Source organism: Gigantopelta aegis, chromosome 2 (genome assembly GCF_016097555.1).
Source record: "Gigantopelta aegis isolate Gae_Host chromosome 2, Gae_host_genome, whole genome shotgun sequence".
Taxonomy (NCBI): Eukaryota; Metazoa; Mollusca; class Gastropoda; order Neomphalida; family Peltospiridae; genus Gigantopelta; species Gigantopelta aegis.
The window spans coordinates 34,840,310-34,856,555 of record NC_054700.1 but is presented as its reverse complement, the minus strand read 5'-3'; the positions used below and the strand labels follow the sequence as shown (position 1 = coordinate 34,856,555).

General features: G+C 35.8%; 2 protein-coding genes across 4 annotated transcripts in view; one reads left to right on the top strand and one right to left on the bottom strand.

Annotated features, from left to right (window-relative positions):
- LOC121384438 (Bloom syndrome protein homolog) overlaps nt 1–3,867 on the top strand; it is a 37,445-nt gene extending 33,578 nt beyond the window's left edge. For both annotated transcript variants that reach the window (XM_041514837.1, XM_041514844.1), the window contains exons 26-28: nt 602–732; nt 1,398–1,465; nt 2,018–3,867. In XM_041514837.1, the coding sequence (XP_041370771.1) occupies nt 602–732; nt 1,398–1,465; nt 2,018–2,243 (425 nt within the window). In that variant the 3' untranslated portion in view covers nt 2,244–3,867. The remainder of the gene's footprint in view (nt 1–601; nt 733–1,397; nt 1,466–2,017) is intronic.
- Nucleotides 3,868–5,414: 1,547 nt separating this feature from the next.
- Nucleotides 5,415–13,796, bottom strand: LOC121384425 (DNA-directed RNA polymerase II subunit GRINL1A-like). Of its 2 annotated transcripts, none has more exons than XM_041514821.1 (6): nt 13,729–13,796; nt 11,219–11,322; nt 9,575–9,970; nt 8,629–8,953; nt 7,746–7,834; nt 5,415–6,233 (listed from the first exon to the last, which is right to left on the bottom strand). In XM_041514821.1, the coding sequence occupies exons 2-6, from the start codon at nt 11,320–11,322 to the stop codon at nt 6,155–6,157; spliced, it is 993 nt and encodes a 330-aa protein (XP_041370755.1). In that variant the 5' UTR covers nt 13,729–13,796; the 3' UTR covers nt 5,415–6,154. The 2 variants fall into 2 exon arrangements, with proteins under 2 accessions (XP_041370755.1, XP_041370764.1); XM_041514830.1 differs by having other exon boundaries at nt 13,746–13,784.
- Nucleotides 13,797–16,246: the final 2,450 nt, after the last annotated feature.

Genomic DNA, 16,246 nt, shown 5'->3' with positions numbered 1-16,246 from the left:
TTAAAATAAAATTAAGGACGGTGAGAAGATATAGGCATTACTTTTCCAAGGGTGATGGTGTCGAAGGTGTCAACTTTTCCATTAAATTTTAATGTTAAAGTTTCACGTTTAGATCAATTTCTCATGAACTATCAAGTCCTAGGTCAGTGATTTTTGGTTAAAATTTACAGTTGACATGTGTATGTTCATCACAGTGCACCGAAACAGTTTATGGTAGGCGAGACATTTTCAAATATGGAGTAGGATGTAGCCCAGTGGTAAAGCGCTCACTTGATGCACAGTCAGTTTGGGATCGATCCCCGTCAGTGGGCTCATTAGGCTATTTCTCACTCCAGCCAGTGCACCACAATTGGTACATCAAAGGCCGTGGTATGTGCTATCCTGTCTATGGGATGGTGCATATAAAAGATCCCTTGCTGCTAATCGAAAAGAGTAGCCCATGAATTGGCAACAGCGGGTTTCCTCCCTCAATATCTGTGTGGTCCTTAACCATATGTCCGATGCCATATAACTTTAAATAAAATGTGTTGAGTGCATCGTTAAATAAATAATTTCCTTCCTTTTTCAAATATATTTTACTCTGGTTTTTCTTCTTCTTTAGCTGTCAAACATACTCCTCAGAACAGTTCTGAAAGTGGTGATGACAACTTTTCGCCCGAGTGGTCACCATATTTCGCTGGCAATACATCAAGCAACCGTGGCGGTGGAAAAAGAGGAGGGTTCAGAGGAAAGGTAGTTGTGGGTTTTAGCAATTACCTTCATGAAAATGGGGAATGTAAAGACTCTTAATTTGTACTTCGTGCCATCATGAAATGCTCACTGCCTTCATTTAAAAGATAATGTTAAATGTGTAACACTCGCAGAGCTGAAACCAGTAGAATCATTTAGTTGATGCTCATGACAAAATCTTTGTACTAAATGTATACTTTTGTTACATTATTAGATATTTAAAATCCACACAGTAGCACAGTGGGTTCCACATAATTGCATGTCAGCTAATAGAATTCCCCCCCCCCCCCCCCCATTTTTATTAACATGATATCCACATACATAATAAGAGAGACATAAGTATAATACATAGTTACATGAAAATTTAATATATCAATTTCTTTTCTTCTCTCCACAAAGACAAAAAAACAACAACTCAGCAAGAGAGGCCAATTATGTACTCAATATTCAGGCTGAAAAAAACAACAAAAAAAACAAAAACAATAAGAGAATATTATGGCTAGTTCAATAAATCTCGGAACCAACTTTTATTTTTATGGATAAAATATGCATGATTCTGAACACTGATATCGCACATTTCTACACTGAAAATAACTGTTACTCTAGTAATCTTGGTTGCTTATCCCTATGCCCCAAGCTTTATAACTAAATTTATATCTGTTTTGCAGAGAGGGAGTTACCGAGGCAAAAAGTCCAAGAGGGGGCAGTCTGGAGGTCGAGGAAAGACGTCAAACTCGTGAGTCAATGGTTTATGGAGTAACAAGTAATGCAGTAAATTGTTTCATGAAAAGCAGATATCATTTTGTTCAATATTGCGTTGTGATTTGCTACGCAAGTTTCAGAGACCGCTACACAATTTTAAAACGTTAAACTGTAATTGGTAATCAATTTTCAATTAACTAGAAATATTGCTAATCAAAATTTTGAAAACAAAATGTTCCCTGAAAAGGTTGGAAATTTTAATGTACGACAGAAACAAAGACTGTTTTTATTATCCATTTGTGTGAGAAGTGTGTACAAAATGACAGTTGTAATTCTTGATCGAGACAGTTAGAGAGAAAACTACTCTTTCCCAATGTAGTTTGATGTTTTTTGACATTCACTTTCCGAGATTAATAATGTGTGTGTTAATTAGTATACTTAAAATGATAGGTTTTTTGAAACCGAGGACTCATATTTCTGTAAATAATTTGTCAGTCAAGAACAGTACTAAAAAGTGTTTTTTGGTTGTTTTAATTAACCTAATACAAATTATTGTAAAGTATGTGTTATTGATTTTGTTTTGTAGTGGGCCAGGAACAAGTTCTAATGGGTGGATGAACAAAAGCAGCAGCACTGGATCTCTCAATCAGTTTGGATACCAGAAAGATAGGGGACAAATTAAAAAATTCACTTCTACAAACTCAACAAAATCATCTGCAGGTTCTGGCCTGAACTCCATGCTGGGTATGATGCCCGTACCGCAGCATCGGTCATTTCTCACCAGTGGCAATGTGGTGCTTAAAAAATTATAATCAAAAGCAGTTTAATCAAGACAAGAAAGAAGCTTTAAAAAAAATTAAAAGAAAACTCAAAAACATATTGTCCAGGGCTCTGTTCTAAGATCACTTTGTGGAATGGAACCCAGAACTTTGGTCTGTTAAGGTTTATACATGGATTGGAAAAAGTATGAGAAAAAACAGCCCAGCGTTCAACTGATACCAGTGATCTGTGGTATTATTAAATACTGGCTATCCAGATGTTTGTACATTGGTGTCAAATGAATATGACGTGGTTGGAATCGGTCAAATTTGTGATTCTCAAAACGTGTACAATGTATGTGGGATGCAGACCAAGCTGCTGCTACACTGTCAGTGTTAGTTTTAAAAAGTCCATTAAAACATTAGTTCATTAAAACATCAGTCATTTGTTTTAAATCAATCCATTAGAATCTCATGATCATTTGTTTTAAATCGGAACATCACAGTCATTTGTTTTAATTCAGCTTATTAGAACATCGTTGTAATTTGTTTTAAATAATACATTAATACATCATAATCATTTGTTTTAAATCGGCCCACAGCATTAGTCATTTTTTTTAAAACTGCCTTTAACATCAGTCTTTTGTTTTAAATCAGCCCAGTAGAACATTATCCTTTGTTATAAATCAATCCAACTCATGGTCATTTCTTTTAAATTAGTCCATTATTTTACTAATAAACATTACCTGTATTTAAAGGAGGTAGGGAAAATAGCACATTTTTTTTTTTTTTTTCAGCCTTCTATTGCACAAATATGCATTAGAAAGCCGAGTGACATTTTAAGCAAGGAAAAATTATTAGTTTTCGAACATTTGTATGTACCCTGGCCCCATGCTTATAAAACATTTAGGGCTGAATTTACGAAGTGTTTTTGTTTAATGCAGGTGTTTGAGCATTGTAAATACATAATTACACGTGTGTAAAACAAAAACAGGCTTTGCAAATTGGGCCCTTAATGTCGACTCAATTCTGATAACATCTGGAGTCTTCAGCTTCATGGCAAAGCATACAAAGTTGCATGTATGTGATATCATTAAAGACTGGGCCCTGGAACCCGATTTTTGAAGCTATCTATCTTAGCGCTACGATATCGTAAAACTATCGTAGGGTATGGTAATCGACTATGTGATGTCATAGCTTACAATGGTTTTATGATGTAGTGCTAAGAAAATCTGTAGCCTGGTCTACATTATATTATAGTGATTGGAAAAACAATTTTGTTCAAAACCAGTAGAGTATTATGAAGGACAATGGATGACAGAACTCTACATGATTATAAGGGAATAGTTTTACATTGAAGTATGTGATCTTACATTATTTTATTGTCAACAAGTTAAAATTCTAATTTAGTTTCCTTATTTAGAGTTCTAATGTATTTTAACACTCTAAGTGCCATTTCGTTTGTCTAGTTAATGGTTCTAGACTAGTACCAATTCCCTTGGTAAATTTTTAAACTGAACGTGACGGTTTAACTTGTTATATTTAATGCAATTACTGCCAATATACACTGTTGAATTTTTTTAATTTACATTTTATTTAGTTATAATTATTTTTAAGTGTCGTTGGAATTTTTATAGGTACCTGCAATATTATTGTAAATAAACTGAAATTTAATATTCATGTGTGTTTGTTTTCTTTGTGACATTAGTCAACAATTTACCATTTACAATTGTTTACGTTTCTTCTCCGCATCAAAAACTTTAGAATTTTTACAAATGTTTTATGCTGATGTCACTTGTATCATCAAAAGAAAGATATTAGTTGCCAGTCTTTGTATTGGTGTGTGGAATTATTTAGTGTGCTATGGTTAAACATTACAATTACAAGAGATTGCATGTCTGGTTGAATTATTAGTCCCTACCACTTCAACTGAAAGGGACTATAGGTTTCATCACCGTCGGTCTGTCGATCAGTCTGTCCCACATGTTTTCTGGATGGGTTTTTTTTAGAAGCCTTCGAGATGTTAAGCTGAAATTTTGTGTATAGCTTCATCATGTACTGTTACAGTTCAAGTTTGACTTTCATGAACTTGAGAGATGTGAAAATTTGTTTTTGAATAGGTTTATCACATATTGTTGCAGATCACGTTTGACTTTTATGGCGATTTACCCATTTGTAAATGAGTTATAGCCCTTGAACTTGGGAGATGTGAAGAAAAAAAAATCCAGACTTTTGCAATGCATGAAAATATCAAGATGAAATTTTGTATATTGCTTTATCATAAAATATAACTCTTCAAAAAAAGTAAGGGAACTCTAATAAGAATTTACAATTGCCAAAATTGTAAGGTATATTAGCTGTGGGGAATGGTTATACAATAATCGTGAATTAATCAAAAACATTACAACCGGTAGTTCAGTATTACAGTAGGTTTTATGACCACCAAAGATCTTGAAGGACAACTGGGGTCAGAAGTGAAATTTGAAAGTTGGTGTTTTTTTATCAGTATATCGCAAATTCAAACAATAAAAATTACTAAAAACAAAACAACTGTATGATCAACAGAATGAAAAGGATTGACGGTGATTAATCGACCTTCCTGGAAATTGTCAAAATCGAGAATAACACCCCACGCACATGTACAGGGCAACTGCGTGATGCACGTGCAAACTGGAATGTTTCGGGGTGTCGATAAATGGACCTGAACGTTCTTTACTAGGATGTCTGTGGTTAGAACGTATGTTTGGTCTAATAGTTGATATTAACATTAATATTTCAGGTTCTCCTACTTTTTTTTTTAAGAGTATATATTATAGCTTTACAGATGAAGTTTAACTTTTATGGTAATTTATCCACTTTTCAGTTATGGCCTTTTAATTTAGGAGACGAGAAAAATTGTTGGGCCCTGTGGGAGACATGTATTACTTTAGTAGTACTCTTAAAATGCTTGTTTGCACGTAACAGCCAATATTAACACTTTTCAACGGATGAATTCCCCTTTGGACAACTAAAGAAATATTGGAAAGTTTTTGGGACATTTAACAAAATTACCTCCCTTAGCTAATGCAGATATTATGGGGGTTTTCATTTGGTAGTAATGTTCTTTCTTTTTTCTGTACTTAAAAATTAATATTCTCATAATTCGTGTTAAAGCTGCAATATTCTTCCCTGTTGTTTAATAATATCTTAACAGAATTAAATTCACAGATAATAAAAACAACCCAGTTAACAACCTAGTTCTCATTTATTGCACACATTTCATCCAGGTCAAAGTAGAATTTTCTAAGATTCCACTTGCTGACATAATTTTAAGATGCTGCACAATTCTGAACAAGAAATTTACAACACAATTAGCAAAAATTCAGTATTAAGACCATTTTTGCATAGGCCACAATTAAACAAAATACTTTCTTTGTAACCTAAAATTGTTGTCTTACCTGATCAGGACACCACATTATGAAGATCAGAACAGTTTTATCACAGATAGAAGGAAATGCCTTCCACATTAATTCCAGGATTGGTATACATGATTATTGCTCAAAATGAAGATTTAATTCTCCAAAAAAACCAGTTGCACAATTATCCATGTCTGTCCAAAAATTGGTGAATGCAATTTGTTTTATAACAGCAATCCCCAATGACTTATATTATCAAAACTCAATTTTGTTAGTACCAGCTTGATTACTTTTGCATAAGAAAAAATATTGTTTAACAAATCTGATATCCAGTTTCTTGTATATATAAAAAATCTTTCAGTGACACAAAGACTAGTAACATAGTTTACATAGCAAAATGACCTCTTGACATATGCAAATTTCACTTTTTATTTGTACAGAGATCAATATGAAGAACATCCTTTATAATATATCACATGGTGTTTACTCCATACCCGTAACACAAAGTGTTCACATAACGGTACATTGGAATAACGTTTTTCTTCATTTTAGAACAATTTGATTTCCCCTTCATGTTGATCCATCACTGTCATAACCAGTTTGCTCTGGCTCATCATCACTGTCCGTATTCGAATCTTCCTTACGATACCTGTTTGAAGGTTAAGAAGAACACAAGCAAAATATACCCAGTAATATTAAAATACACATTTCAGCTTATTTAAACTTATTTTTGTGCTTATATCCAATTAAGGTTCAAGCACACACCTCATCTATCTGGGCCAACGATCACCTTAAGTGCATGGCTGCCCTATGCACTAAGGTGATCTTAGGGCTAAGATTACTTCGTGGATGTCTGTCCAGGACAGTGTGTTAGTGGTTAGTGAGAAAGAAGAGAATGTAGTGATCTTACACCTACCCATCGAGTCGTTAAAACTCGCTCTGGGTGGGAGCCGATACCGGGCTGCGAACCCAGTACCTACCAGCCTCATGTCCGATGGCTTAACCACGATACCGAGGCAGGTGAAAAAAAACAACAACACAAAGACTACTGCACAGTAAAAGGGAGAGATAACTGGTGAAAATGCCCCAGAAAAAAATTATCAACCTGCTTATGATGAATAAATGTGTCTTTTTTTATAAATATTTTTAACCCCCCCCCCTCCACCAACCAAAAAAACTAAACAAACTACAATGAAAAGGAGCAAGTGTTGGAAAGTGACTGTATGTACCTTGACTCAAGGTTACAGTAAGTAAGAAGTAAGATGAGGAACAAAATTACTTGCAACAGATTTTCTGAACTATGATACAAACACATGGTTCGCACGGTCTTGAAAAGTACTTGAATTTAGGAGTTTGAAATGTCCATGAAAAGTGCAAAAGTGCTTAAAAAGTGCTTGAATTTCATGTCAGTGCGACTAGCGCGTCATTTTAACCAGAAATTACGGAACAATCTCAAAAGACATTTAGCATTTTTACTTTCGTGTTCGCACTTTTATTCCAGCACTTGCGACGTTCTGCGACCCGAATGTACTTGGCCCATTCCAGGACAAATGCTTTGTTCCGAATGCCTCAGCCGAGATTTACCGATTATTGACGAGCGTAATAGCCTCATTTTGAGAACTGCAAACAATAGTCAGGCGAGACGACACGGAATCACTTAGATTTTGAAGTTTTTGCAAGCACATGTTCAAATTTACACATGCCTAGTGGAAAGTGTGTTTTTAACAAAACGTGGTGTCGAAAATATGCATGGATCAGAGAGAGTAAGGACGTGTCAAAGGCCGTGTGTTCCTGTTGTCGCAAGGATATTAACATTGGTGCCATGGGCGAAATCGCACGAAAACAGCAAAAAACATAGAAAAAACAAAGCGGATACTGCAAGCTTCAGCATAGCTCAGTTATTTGGTTTGTATTTATGGTCCTTGAAAACATAAGGTAGATCCTTGAAAAGTGCTTGAATTTTATGGGTCCTTGCCTGTATGAACCATGAAACACTTAATAATATATTTTTATATGAATTTTAACTTTATTCATTACGCTGTAATACAGAGTTATATGCCAATTCACCGGTTTCCTTTTCACACAAACGGACTATAGAAATCTAATTTTTTAGAGCACTTGAACCAATATCTGTGCAAGGGAGACTATTGTGAAAGGATACTTCATGTCTGTTCCCTCTGGGTTGTAGTTATCCATCTTGATGTGTAGTTGCGCTGCCAAGCGATCAGCTGCGTGCCTTGTTTGAATCTCCTGTAATAATAATCACATGTCACCATTCAGATATTCAGGGTTAAGCTAAAACAGCAACATACGTGGACCTAACACGGGAATAACAGACTTTGCCATGAAAACAACTGACGGGAATCATCAACTGCACCCTTAACTTAGATTATGGGGAAACATTTCAGATATTGAGCATTGATCATTAATCCTTCTAATAGTTTCTTCTTGTTTTTAAAGAAAAATAATACTTTTTCAACGACTTTTAAACTAACCTTTTTTGGTATGTAACATATCGCTAGAGGTCTAGAGGTGGAGGAAACCTGCTGCTACCACATGGGTTACCTTTTTTTATATACACAGACAGAAAAACACATACCACAATCCTTGATGTAACAGCCATAGTGTTTTCCCTAGCTTGTTTTAGCATGGTGCAGCACCATGCCTCACTAGTCTAGCATAATCTTGCCTTAATCAGTGCCATGCTGCACTAAGATTAAAATAGCCTTTTTCAATAATTAATCCTAAAATTGCCTTGATGAAACACTAAAAAAATTTTATTATTAATTAATAAAAATATCTGTTATATATTTTGCCATTCATTTATTAAAGCAAGAACATTAATTACATTTATGTTTATTTCAATTATTGTTTTTGTCTTTAATGCAAAAAAGTGCCCTGAAAATGGTCAAAATTGCCCCCAAAGTGTTTTGTCTACCATGCCATGGCAAATTTCTAGGGAAAACACTAAGCCATGAGGCATGGGTTGCGAAAGTAATTAAAGTAAATAAGAATGTACATAAGAAATATAAATCTGAACCCACCTCCTGTTTTTTCCTCTGCTCATCCACTAGTTTTATCGACTCCTCGATAGAGATCATCTTAGTGGAATTGAATTGGTAATGTGGAAGATTAACAGCCGATTCGTCAGCCACTCTAGACTGGGCCGGGTTCGTCTGACCATCTGTACTGTTCATGTCCATTCTCACAACATATCTGTGATGTGGGAACACTACACTGGAATATTTCTCAAATGTATCTACTGCAGAAGATGATTCCGTCTGCATTTGATTCTCCTGTTGCTGTTTGAATCGGGATTTACACTTGTAATGATCAGGAAGTTTGTTAATATCAGATATTTTCAGTGTACTGAAAAATAAATGTGCCGTGAATAAAACACCTTATTTTGTAAACGATTCAACCTCTTATAAAGAATAAAATCAAAATTTTGTCAGGAATATCGTTTGCATTTTTAGCTTAATAAATTGTTTATTACTTTTGTACGACAATTAAGTAGGGCAGTGTGGCGATAATCAGGGGCAGGGCAGTAATCATCAGGGACAGGGCAGTGACAATCAGGGGGAGGGTAGTGATAATCAGGGGAGGGCGGTAACAAATGCTGCAGGGAAGTATAAAATGGGGGCAGGGCACTGCATCTTTCTATTTATTGTTAGCAGGAACACTGATAGCAGCAAACTCAGGAAAGTCCCTTTAATCATTCTAGATCCCAGCATCATAACTCTTGGAATGTCATTGTAATGTAGTACAAAATCATAGTCAAAAAGTTTAAGGTTATTGATACCTCATCAGTTAGGCAATTATAATTAACTTTTAGTTATCTATTCGAAGATTTTGAAATACTGTCTGCCTGAAAACATTTGACAACCCTAATAACTGAGGTACCTGCCCAGAATAGTAGAACTGGCTATAAAATTATATTTTTAGTTTTTAATGAATACAATACTAAATGTTGAGATCGTTTTAGCACACCTGCTTGGTTTAAACACTGTTCTCTTCTCCCTCTGATCTGCCTTAAGAATAACTCTTTTGTAGCTGTTCACGTAAGTACCGGACTCGTTGCTGTTATGATTCTCTTTACCAGCGTGTTCTGTCGACACGGCTATTCTCTCAAACTCCCTGCTCAAATCGTCCGCAATGTCCATCATATCCTGTTCCTTCTCAACACAAGCGTGACCGTCAGCTGTGTGTGGTGTGATCGTACTCTTGTCCCTGAGAGATTCAAACGCGGATGGTTTGACAACGGCTACAGGTTGGGTGGAAGGCGCAATGTTTGAAGATTCCGTTCTTTGGTTGATCAGATGTGTCAATTTCTGTATGAATTTTTTTATCTTTTCTCCTTTGTCGGGAAGGTTTGCTACAAATTGACTGTAAGAACAAAAGCGACAAATAATATTAATAATAATAACAAGCATTCTGAGAGTATTACTATTTAAAGCAATACATGTCCCCTACCAGGTCCAACAAATTTCATTATCTCCTAAATTCAGGGGCCATAACTCTTTGAAAAATTGGTAAATCGCTAGGAAATTTACACTTGATCTGTAATAGTACATGATAAAGCTATATACATTTCATCTCAATATCTTCAGGCATTTTTTTCCCTCATATACTGTAAATCATAAAATATTAGTAATCTTAAAATTTAGCGAAATAGTATGTAACCATTGTTGTACCCTCAGTTAATCACAGGCAAAACAATTGCACAAACGTTTTTAGGAACAGACTGTTGTATGTCTCTTTAAATTTAGCATCATAAAATATTAGCGTCTTGTATGACCTCGCTAAATTCACTATCTGTCTCAACCTCTGCAGGTGCAATCTCTGCACCCACCTAACATCCTTGTCCTCTGCTGCTAATAAAGCTGGTCTTACCCATAGCACTAACGACCGCCAGAAGTAACCACTGAACACTTTCCGAAGTCGTCAGACTAAGCTGACAGCTAAAAGCTGATGGGGAATGACAGGTGGTTGGCACGGATAGCTACAAGAGACAAGCACCTGTCACGGTTGGAGTGACAAGGACTGGGATGTGGAGGTGGACAGCGAAAGAAGTTGAAAGATAAGGAGTTGTCAGAAATGAGATGGAATTCAAAGGATTTCTTATCAGTGTTCCATAGAATACATAGAATTATACATTCACAAAATTGTTGACCTATTATACACGAACTTGTGCTAGCAATTTATGCATGTGGATTTGATGTACACACTTGTAATTAGATTGTCATTAAATATTTTTCAATTAACAAATGGCCAAAACACGAACATGTGCTCCGTACAATAAATTGTTATTCATGTAATCTCACCCTCAACTTCCCCCATCAATTATTTGCTGTAAAGAAAAGGCCAACAAATCTGTCAGTTTAAAAGATAATTTTATCATTTACATGAAAACAAATGTTTGTTTACCAACACCTCGGCACATTTTAAACTATGTCTAACATATAGCTATTTTGACAAGAAACTTGCTGTCATCATGTAACTTACTCCTGTTAATTAGGAGCATGCAATCTTTTATATGCACTTTCTTATAACAAGACAATATTGACAATATGAAAGTTCAGGTTTCATAAATTCTACCTATTTTTTTTATCATAGCCATTTCATCACACTTACGTTTTTAAAAGAATCTTCTGCTGTCTTTGTAGCAATTCTTTCAATTCTGGCAAAGTCTTTTCATCAAGGTTACCTAGATAACCTTGTTTCTCTCTTGCTGCCATCTGGAAATTAGACAAACAATTATTATTATCATGAGGAATGTAAATAAATGCCAGTAACACTCATCTATAGAAATGTTCACAAAAATTAGGTTGAAACAAGCATAAACATTTAAACTACTCACAAACATGGCATATTTGTTATACATTTTTTTTTTAAATTTGAAAGACTGTAATTTGAAAGAAAACTTCATTAAAAAAACAAAACAAACATTCTGTAGTAGTATTTTAGTATTTTTTTATTTCGTTATTGGTGTCACATGATTATCTTGGTGTCTGCTGTCAAAACTCTCTTCACAGAAACTTGCCAAAAATAAATGGTCCTTGTATTTTTTAACATAAAAATCTTTCTGAGAGTGTTTATAAATATAAATATTTATTAAAACTCTGTATACATGGGGTTTTTTTTAGTTTTTTATTCAAACAATCTTACCATTGTAAACAACCATTAATTTGCTCAACTTACAAGACACCAGAAATGTTATATTCATGTTTCAAAGGTGTTATCTTTTAACACTGGATGTTAACTTCTTTTTGTAAAACAATTTTTATAAATGATTAAAGGCACATGTTTTGTTAAAAACATTTTTTCCAGTGTGAGTCTTGACATGTTTTGATAAAATACTAAACAGTTTTGTTTTGAAAAGTTTGACCTGTATAAACTAAACTATACCAGTGTTTGAGATTAACAGTATCCCGATATCCCGGGGATACCAGAATTTAATTTTGGATACTAGACTTCAAGAACCCAGTATCTCACTGGCATACCATATACTAAATTCTCAGGTGGGATACCAGATTTTTAAATGTTAGTATCCAACTGGGATACTGCCCAAAATTTTTAATCTCGAACATTGCATGTTCTGAACTTTTTATGGCTGATGCATGCTACAGTTCTTGATGCCTTTGTGGGAAATTTTATGTAACAGCCAGTTTAGTTCTCATTTGAAGAACAGGTCCCATATTTTCGGTTTTATATCATAGAGCTAAGATAGCTTAAAAAATATGGACCCAGAATAGTAATAAAAAGGTAGTTATTTGTTTTATAAATGCTAATATACTTTAGAAACAAATGCTGATGCACACTGAAACTGGTCTCCCTACACCACAAATAATAATAATAAGTTATAGTGTTGGGAATCACTTGTAATTTTTAAATGTTAGTATCCAACTGGGATACTGCCCAAAATTTTTAATCTCGAACATTGCATGTTCTGAACTTTTTATGGCTGATGCATGCTACAGTTCTTGATGCCTTTGTGGGAAATTTTATGTAACAGCCAGTTTAGTTCTCATTTGAAGAACAGGTCCCATATTTTCGGTTTTATATCATAGAGCTAAGATAGCTTAAAAAATATGGACCCAGAATAGTAATAAAAAGGTAGTTATTTGTTTTATAAATGCTAATATACTTTAGAAACAAATGCTGATGCACACTGAAACTGGTCTCCCTACACCACAAATAATAATAATAAGTTATAGTGTTGGGAATCACTTGTAATTTCATCATCGATTATCGGTCATAATGTGTTGGCACCAACAGATCAACTTCCAATTACACAATCGATAACAACTATAAGAAGGATTTTATTTACAAGGACCATGCACTTTTACCTTTAATAACTATTTAATATATTTGTTTCTTTTTGTACACATGAAAACACACCAACCCAGCATATTTATATCAACTCAATCATCTAAACTGGAGGAATATCTCAAGTTAATATTTTCCCACACAATGGATTATGGATTTTTATAATCAATTATCACATCAGTGGAGACAAACCGATCAATTTTCAATTATAATCGATCATTGGAACATCACTAATTATTTATAATTTATTATTACATTTCAATAATTTGCTACATAAAAATTCAAAAATTTATTCCTGCTATGGAAAATTCAGGTGCTTGTGCAAGAGAGGTTTCGGGGATCGAAACTGCACTACTCAAAGTGATTTGTAACAAAAAACATTCCACAGGACTACAAATTCGCCAGTCTAAATTCCTGCACAAGTGTGTGCGAGAGAGAGAGAGAGAGAGAGAGAGAGAGAGAGAGAGAGAGAGAGAGAGAGAGAGAGAGAGAGAGAGAGAGAGAGACAGACAGACAGACAGACAGACAGACAGACAGACAGACGAGTGGGGAGGGAGGGAGGGAGACAAAGAGTATGAGAGAGAGGGACAGAGTTAGAGAGAGAGAGATGGAGGGAGAGAGACATGATTAAGTTGTTCTCTGAATAATGCATTATAAATTTAGAACTGGCTAAACCTATCTACTGTTACTTAAAAGTAATGCTTTCATTTAAAAGATTTTGGGTTTAATTATGGTAGGAGCTATTTTAAACAAAAAAACGCACCACCTAACCTATACATACAAGAAATGATAAACAGAGCAAAAATGTTAGTGACCTAAAACAGAAATGTACGTTTTAACATCTTTCGCTGGTGTTTTCTTCAACGTTCTGAACCAACTTCCGGTTTGATGGACTAGTTATGCCTTTAATAATTGCAGTGCGGTATTAAAAATAATAAAAGTTTTAATTGATAAATTATGGGAAAATAATTGTACGTAATTGTTTTTAAAAATAGCATTTCTATTATTTGCTTTATTTATTATTATTTATAAACTAGTGAGCTCCCAGGTTAATTGGTTGCAGTACACCATATCAAATGCCAATGGAAATGATGTTAACATTTTATATTCTAACGCAAAGTTCTAGTAATCCTATTTTTCCTTGGTTAATTTTCTTGCCAAGTCGGACGAGTTGTGTAAAGCGGCGTTCTCATTATACGATTTGTCGCACCGACTTGTCATGACAATTAGTCGCACAATGATGTGAAAGTGGCAAGATTTTGGCGCATATGAGGGGAGTTGGTCAAAATTAACAAAAACAGAAACGTGCTTACGGGGTAGCAGGCTGTTGAGGTGTGTGCTCAGAACGATGTGTTTGAACCTTTAATTGGATACCAACACAAAAATAAAGTGAAATAAATTAATGAATGTACGAGTATGTACGTAGTCGGATTACGTATATATATCGAGAGTCAGGAAGACAATCTCAACAAAATACGCAAGCGATATATAAATGATATGGTAACTAGGCCTATATGTGTGTGTACACAGTTCAGTTTACATCAAAAAGCACACTTCAACATTATAATCCAATTTTCTTTACACAGTCCATTTACATATATATACTAGCAGAAAAAAGTTTCTGTGCACCAAATGAATGTATACAGAATTGCATTTTCCTGAAATTTGTCATAAAAATTATTGTGTAACCATTCCCTTCGATATTCCAGAGGTGTTCTGTCAGTTGCACGTGCTATTTACGCTTTATGCGCATAGCTTATGTTGTGCGCATTTTGGATCACGTGCTCCTGTTTGGCGTCATTTTTTTTTTTTATCGATGGACCGCAAAACGATTCATCACTAAAAAAAACCCCACAACATTTTGTTGTTATCTGGTTGTCGTCAACGTGATGCCATACCTCTCAAAACATGAACGCCTTCGAGCGATTGGTATGCTTCAAGTTGAAATGGCACAAAACATTGTTGTTAGACGTTATGGTGTTCATTAGTGTCCACCTGAACGCCATACAATGTCTACGAAGAAGGAAGGAAGGAAATGTTTTATTTAACGACGCACTCAACACATTTTATTTACGTTTATATGGCGTCAGACATATGGTTAGGGACCACACATACTGAGAGAGGAAACCCGCTGTTGCCACATCATGGGCTACTCTTTTCGATTAGCAGCAAGGGATCTTTTATATGCACCATCCCATAGACAGGATAGCACATACCATGGCCTTTGATATACCAGTCGTGGTGCACTGGCTGGAGCGAGAAATATCGCAATAGGCCCACTGACGGGGATCGATCCCAAACCGACCGCGCGTTAAGCGAGCGCTGTACCACTGGGCTACGCCTCGCCCCTTGTCTACGAAGATGTTATCAAAAGTTGGAAGTACTAGATATCTTCTGTGTTTAGGGAGCCTACGTGTAACGTCACGTTTGCAAAACGCCTATATCAGACTAGTACACCTACGGAATCATTTGGATACGACATGTCTGAAAGAAAGAAAGAAATGTTTTATTTAACGATGCACTCAACACATTTTATTTACGGTTATATAGCGTCAGACATATGGTTAAGGACCACACAGATTTGGAGAGGAAACCCGCTGTCGCCATATAGGCTACTCTTTTACGACAGGCAGCAAGGGATCTTTTATTTGCGCTTCCCACAGGCAGGATAGCACAAACCATGGCCTTTGTTGAACCAGTTATGGATCACTGGTCGGTGCAAGTGGTTTACACCTACCCATTGAGCCTTGCGGAGCACTCACTCAGGGTTTGGAGTCGGTATCTGGATTAAAAATCCCATGCCTCGACTGGGATCCGAACCCAGTACCTACCAGCCTGTAGACCGATTGCTAACCACGACGCCATCGAGGCCGGTCCGACATGTCTGACATCCCGAATCGTCCCTGAGAGCAGACCGATTAGTGAGAAGACGTTCAGCAACACGTAGTCCTGTTACAACGTCGTCGTCGACGGCGCACAAAGCATTGTGTAGACTACACTTCAGGTTCAGAAGACAGGACTGTCGTGGTTAAGCCATCGGACATAAGGCTGGTAGGTACTGAGTTCGCAGCTTGGTACCGGCTCACACCCAGAGCGAATTTTAACGACTCAGTGGGTAGGCCTAGGTGTAAGGCGACTACACTCTCGTCTCTCTCATTAACTACTAACAATTAAACCACTGACCTGGATAGACAGCCCAAATAGCTGAGAGGTGTGTGTGTGTGTGTGTGTGTGTGTGTGTGTGTGTGTGTGTGTGTGTGTGTGTGTGTGTGTGTGTGTGTGTGTGTGTGTGTGTGCCCAGGACAGCGTGCTTGAATTTTAATTGGATATAAG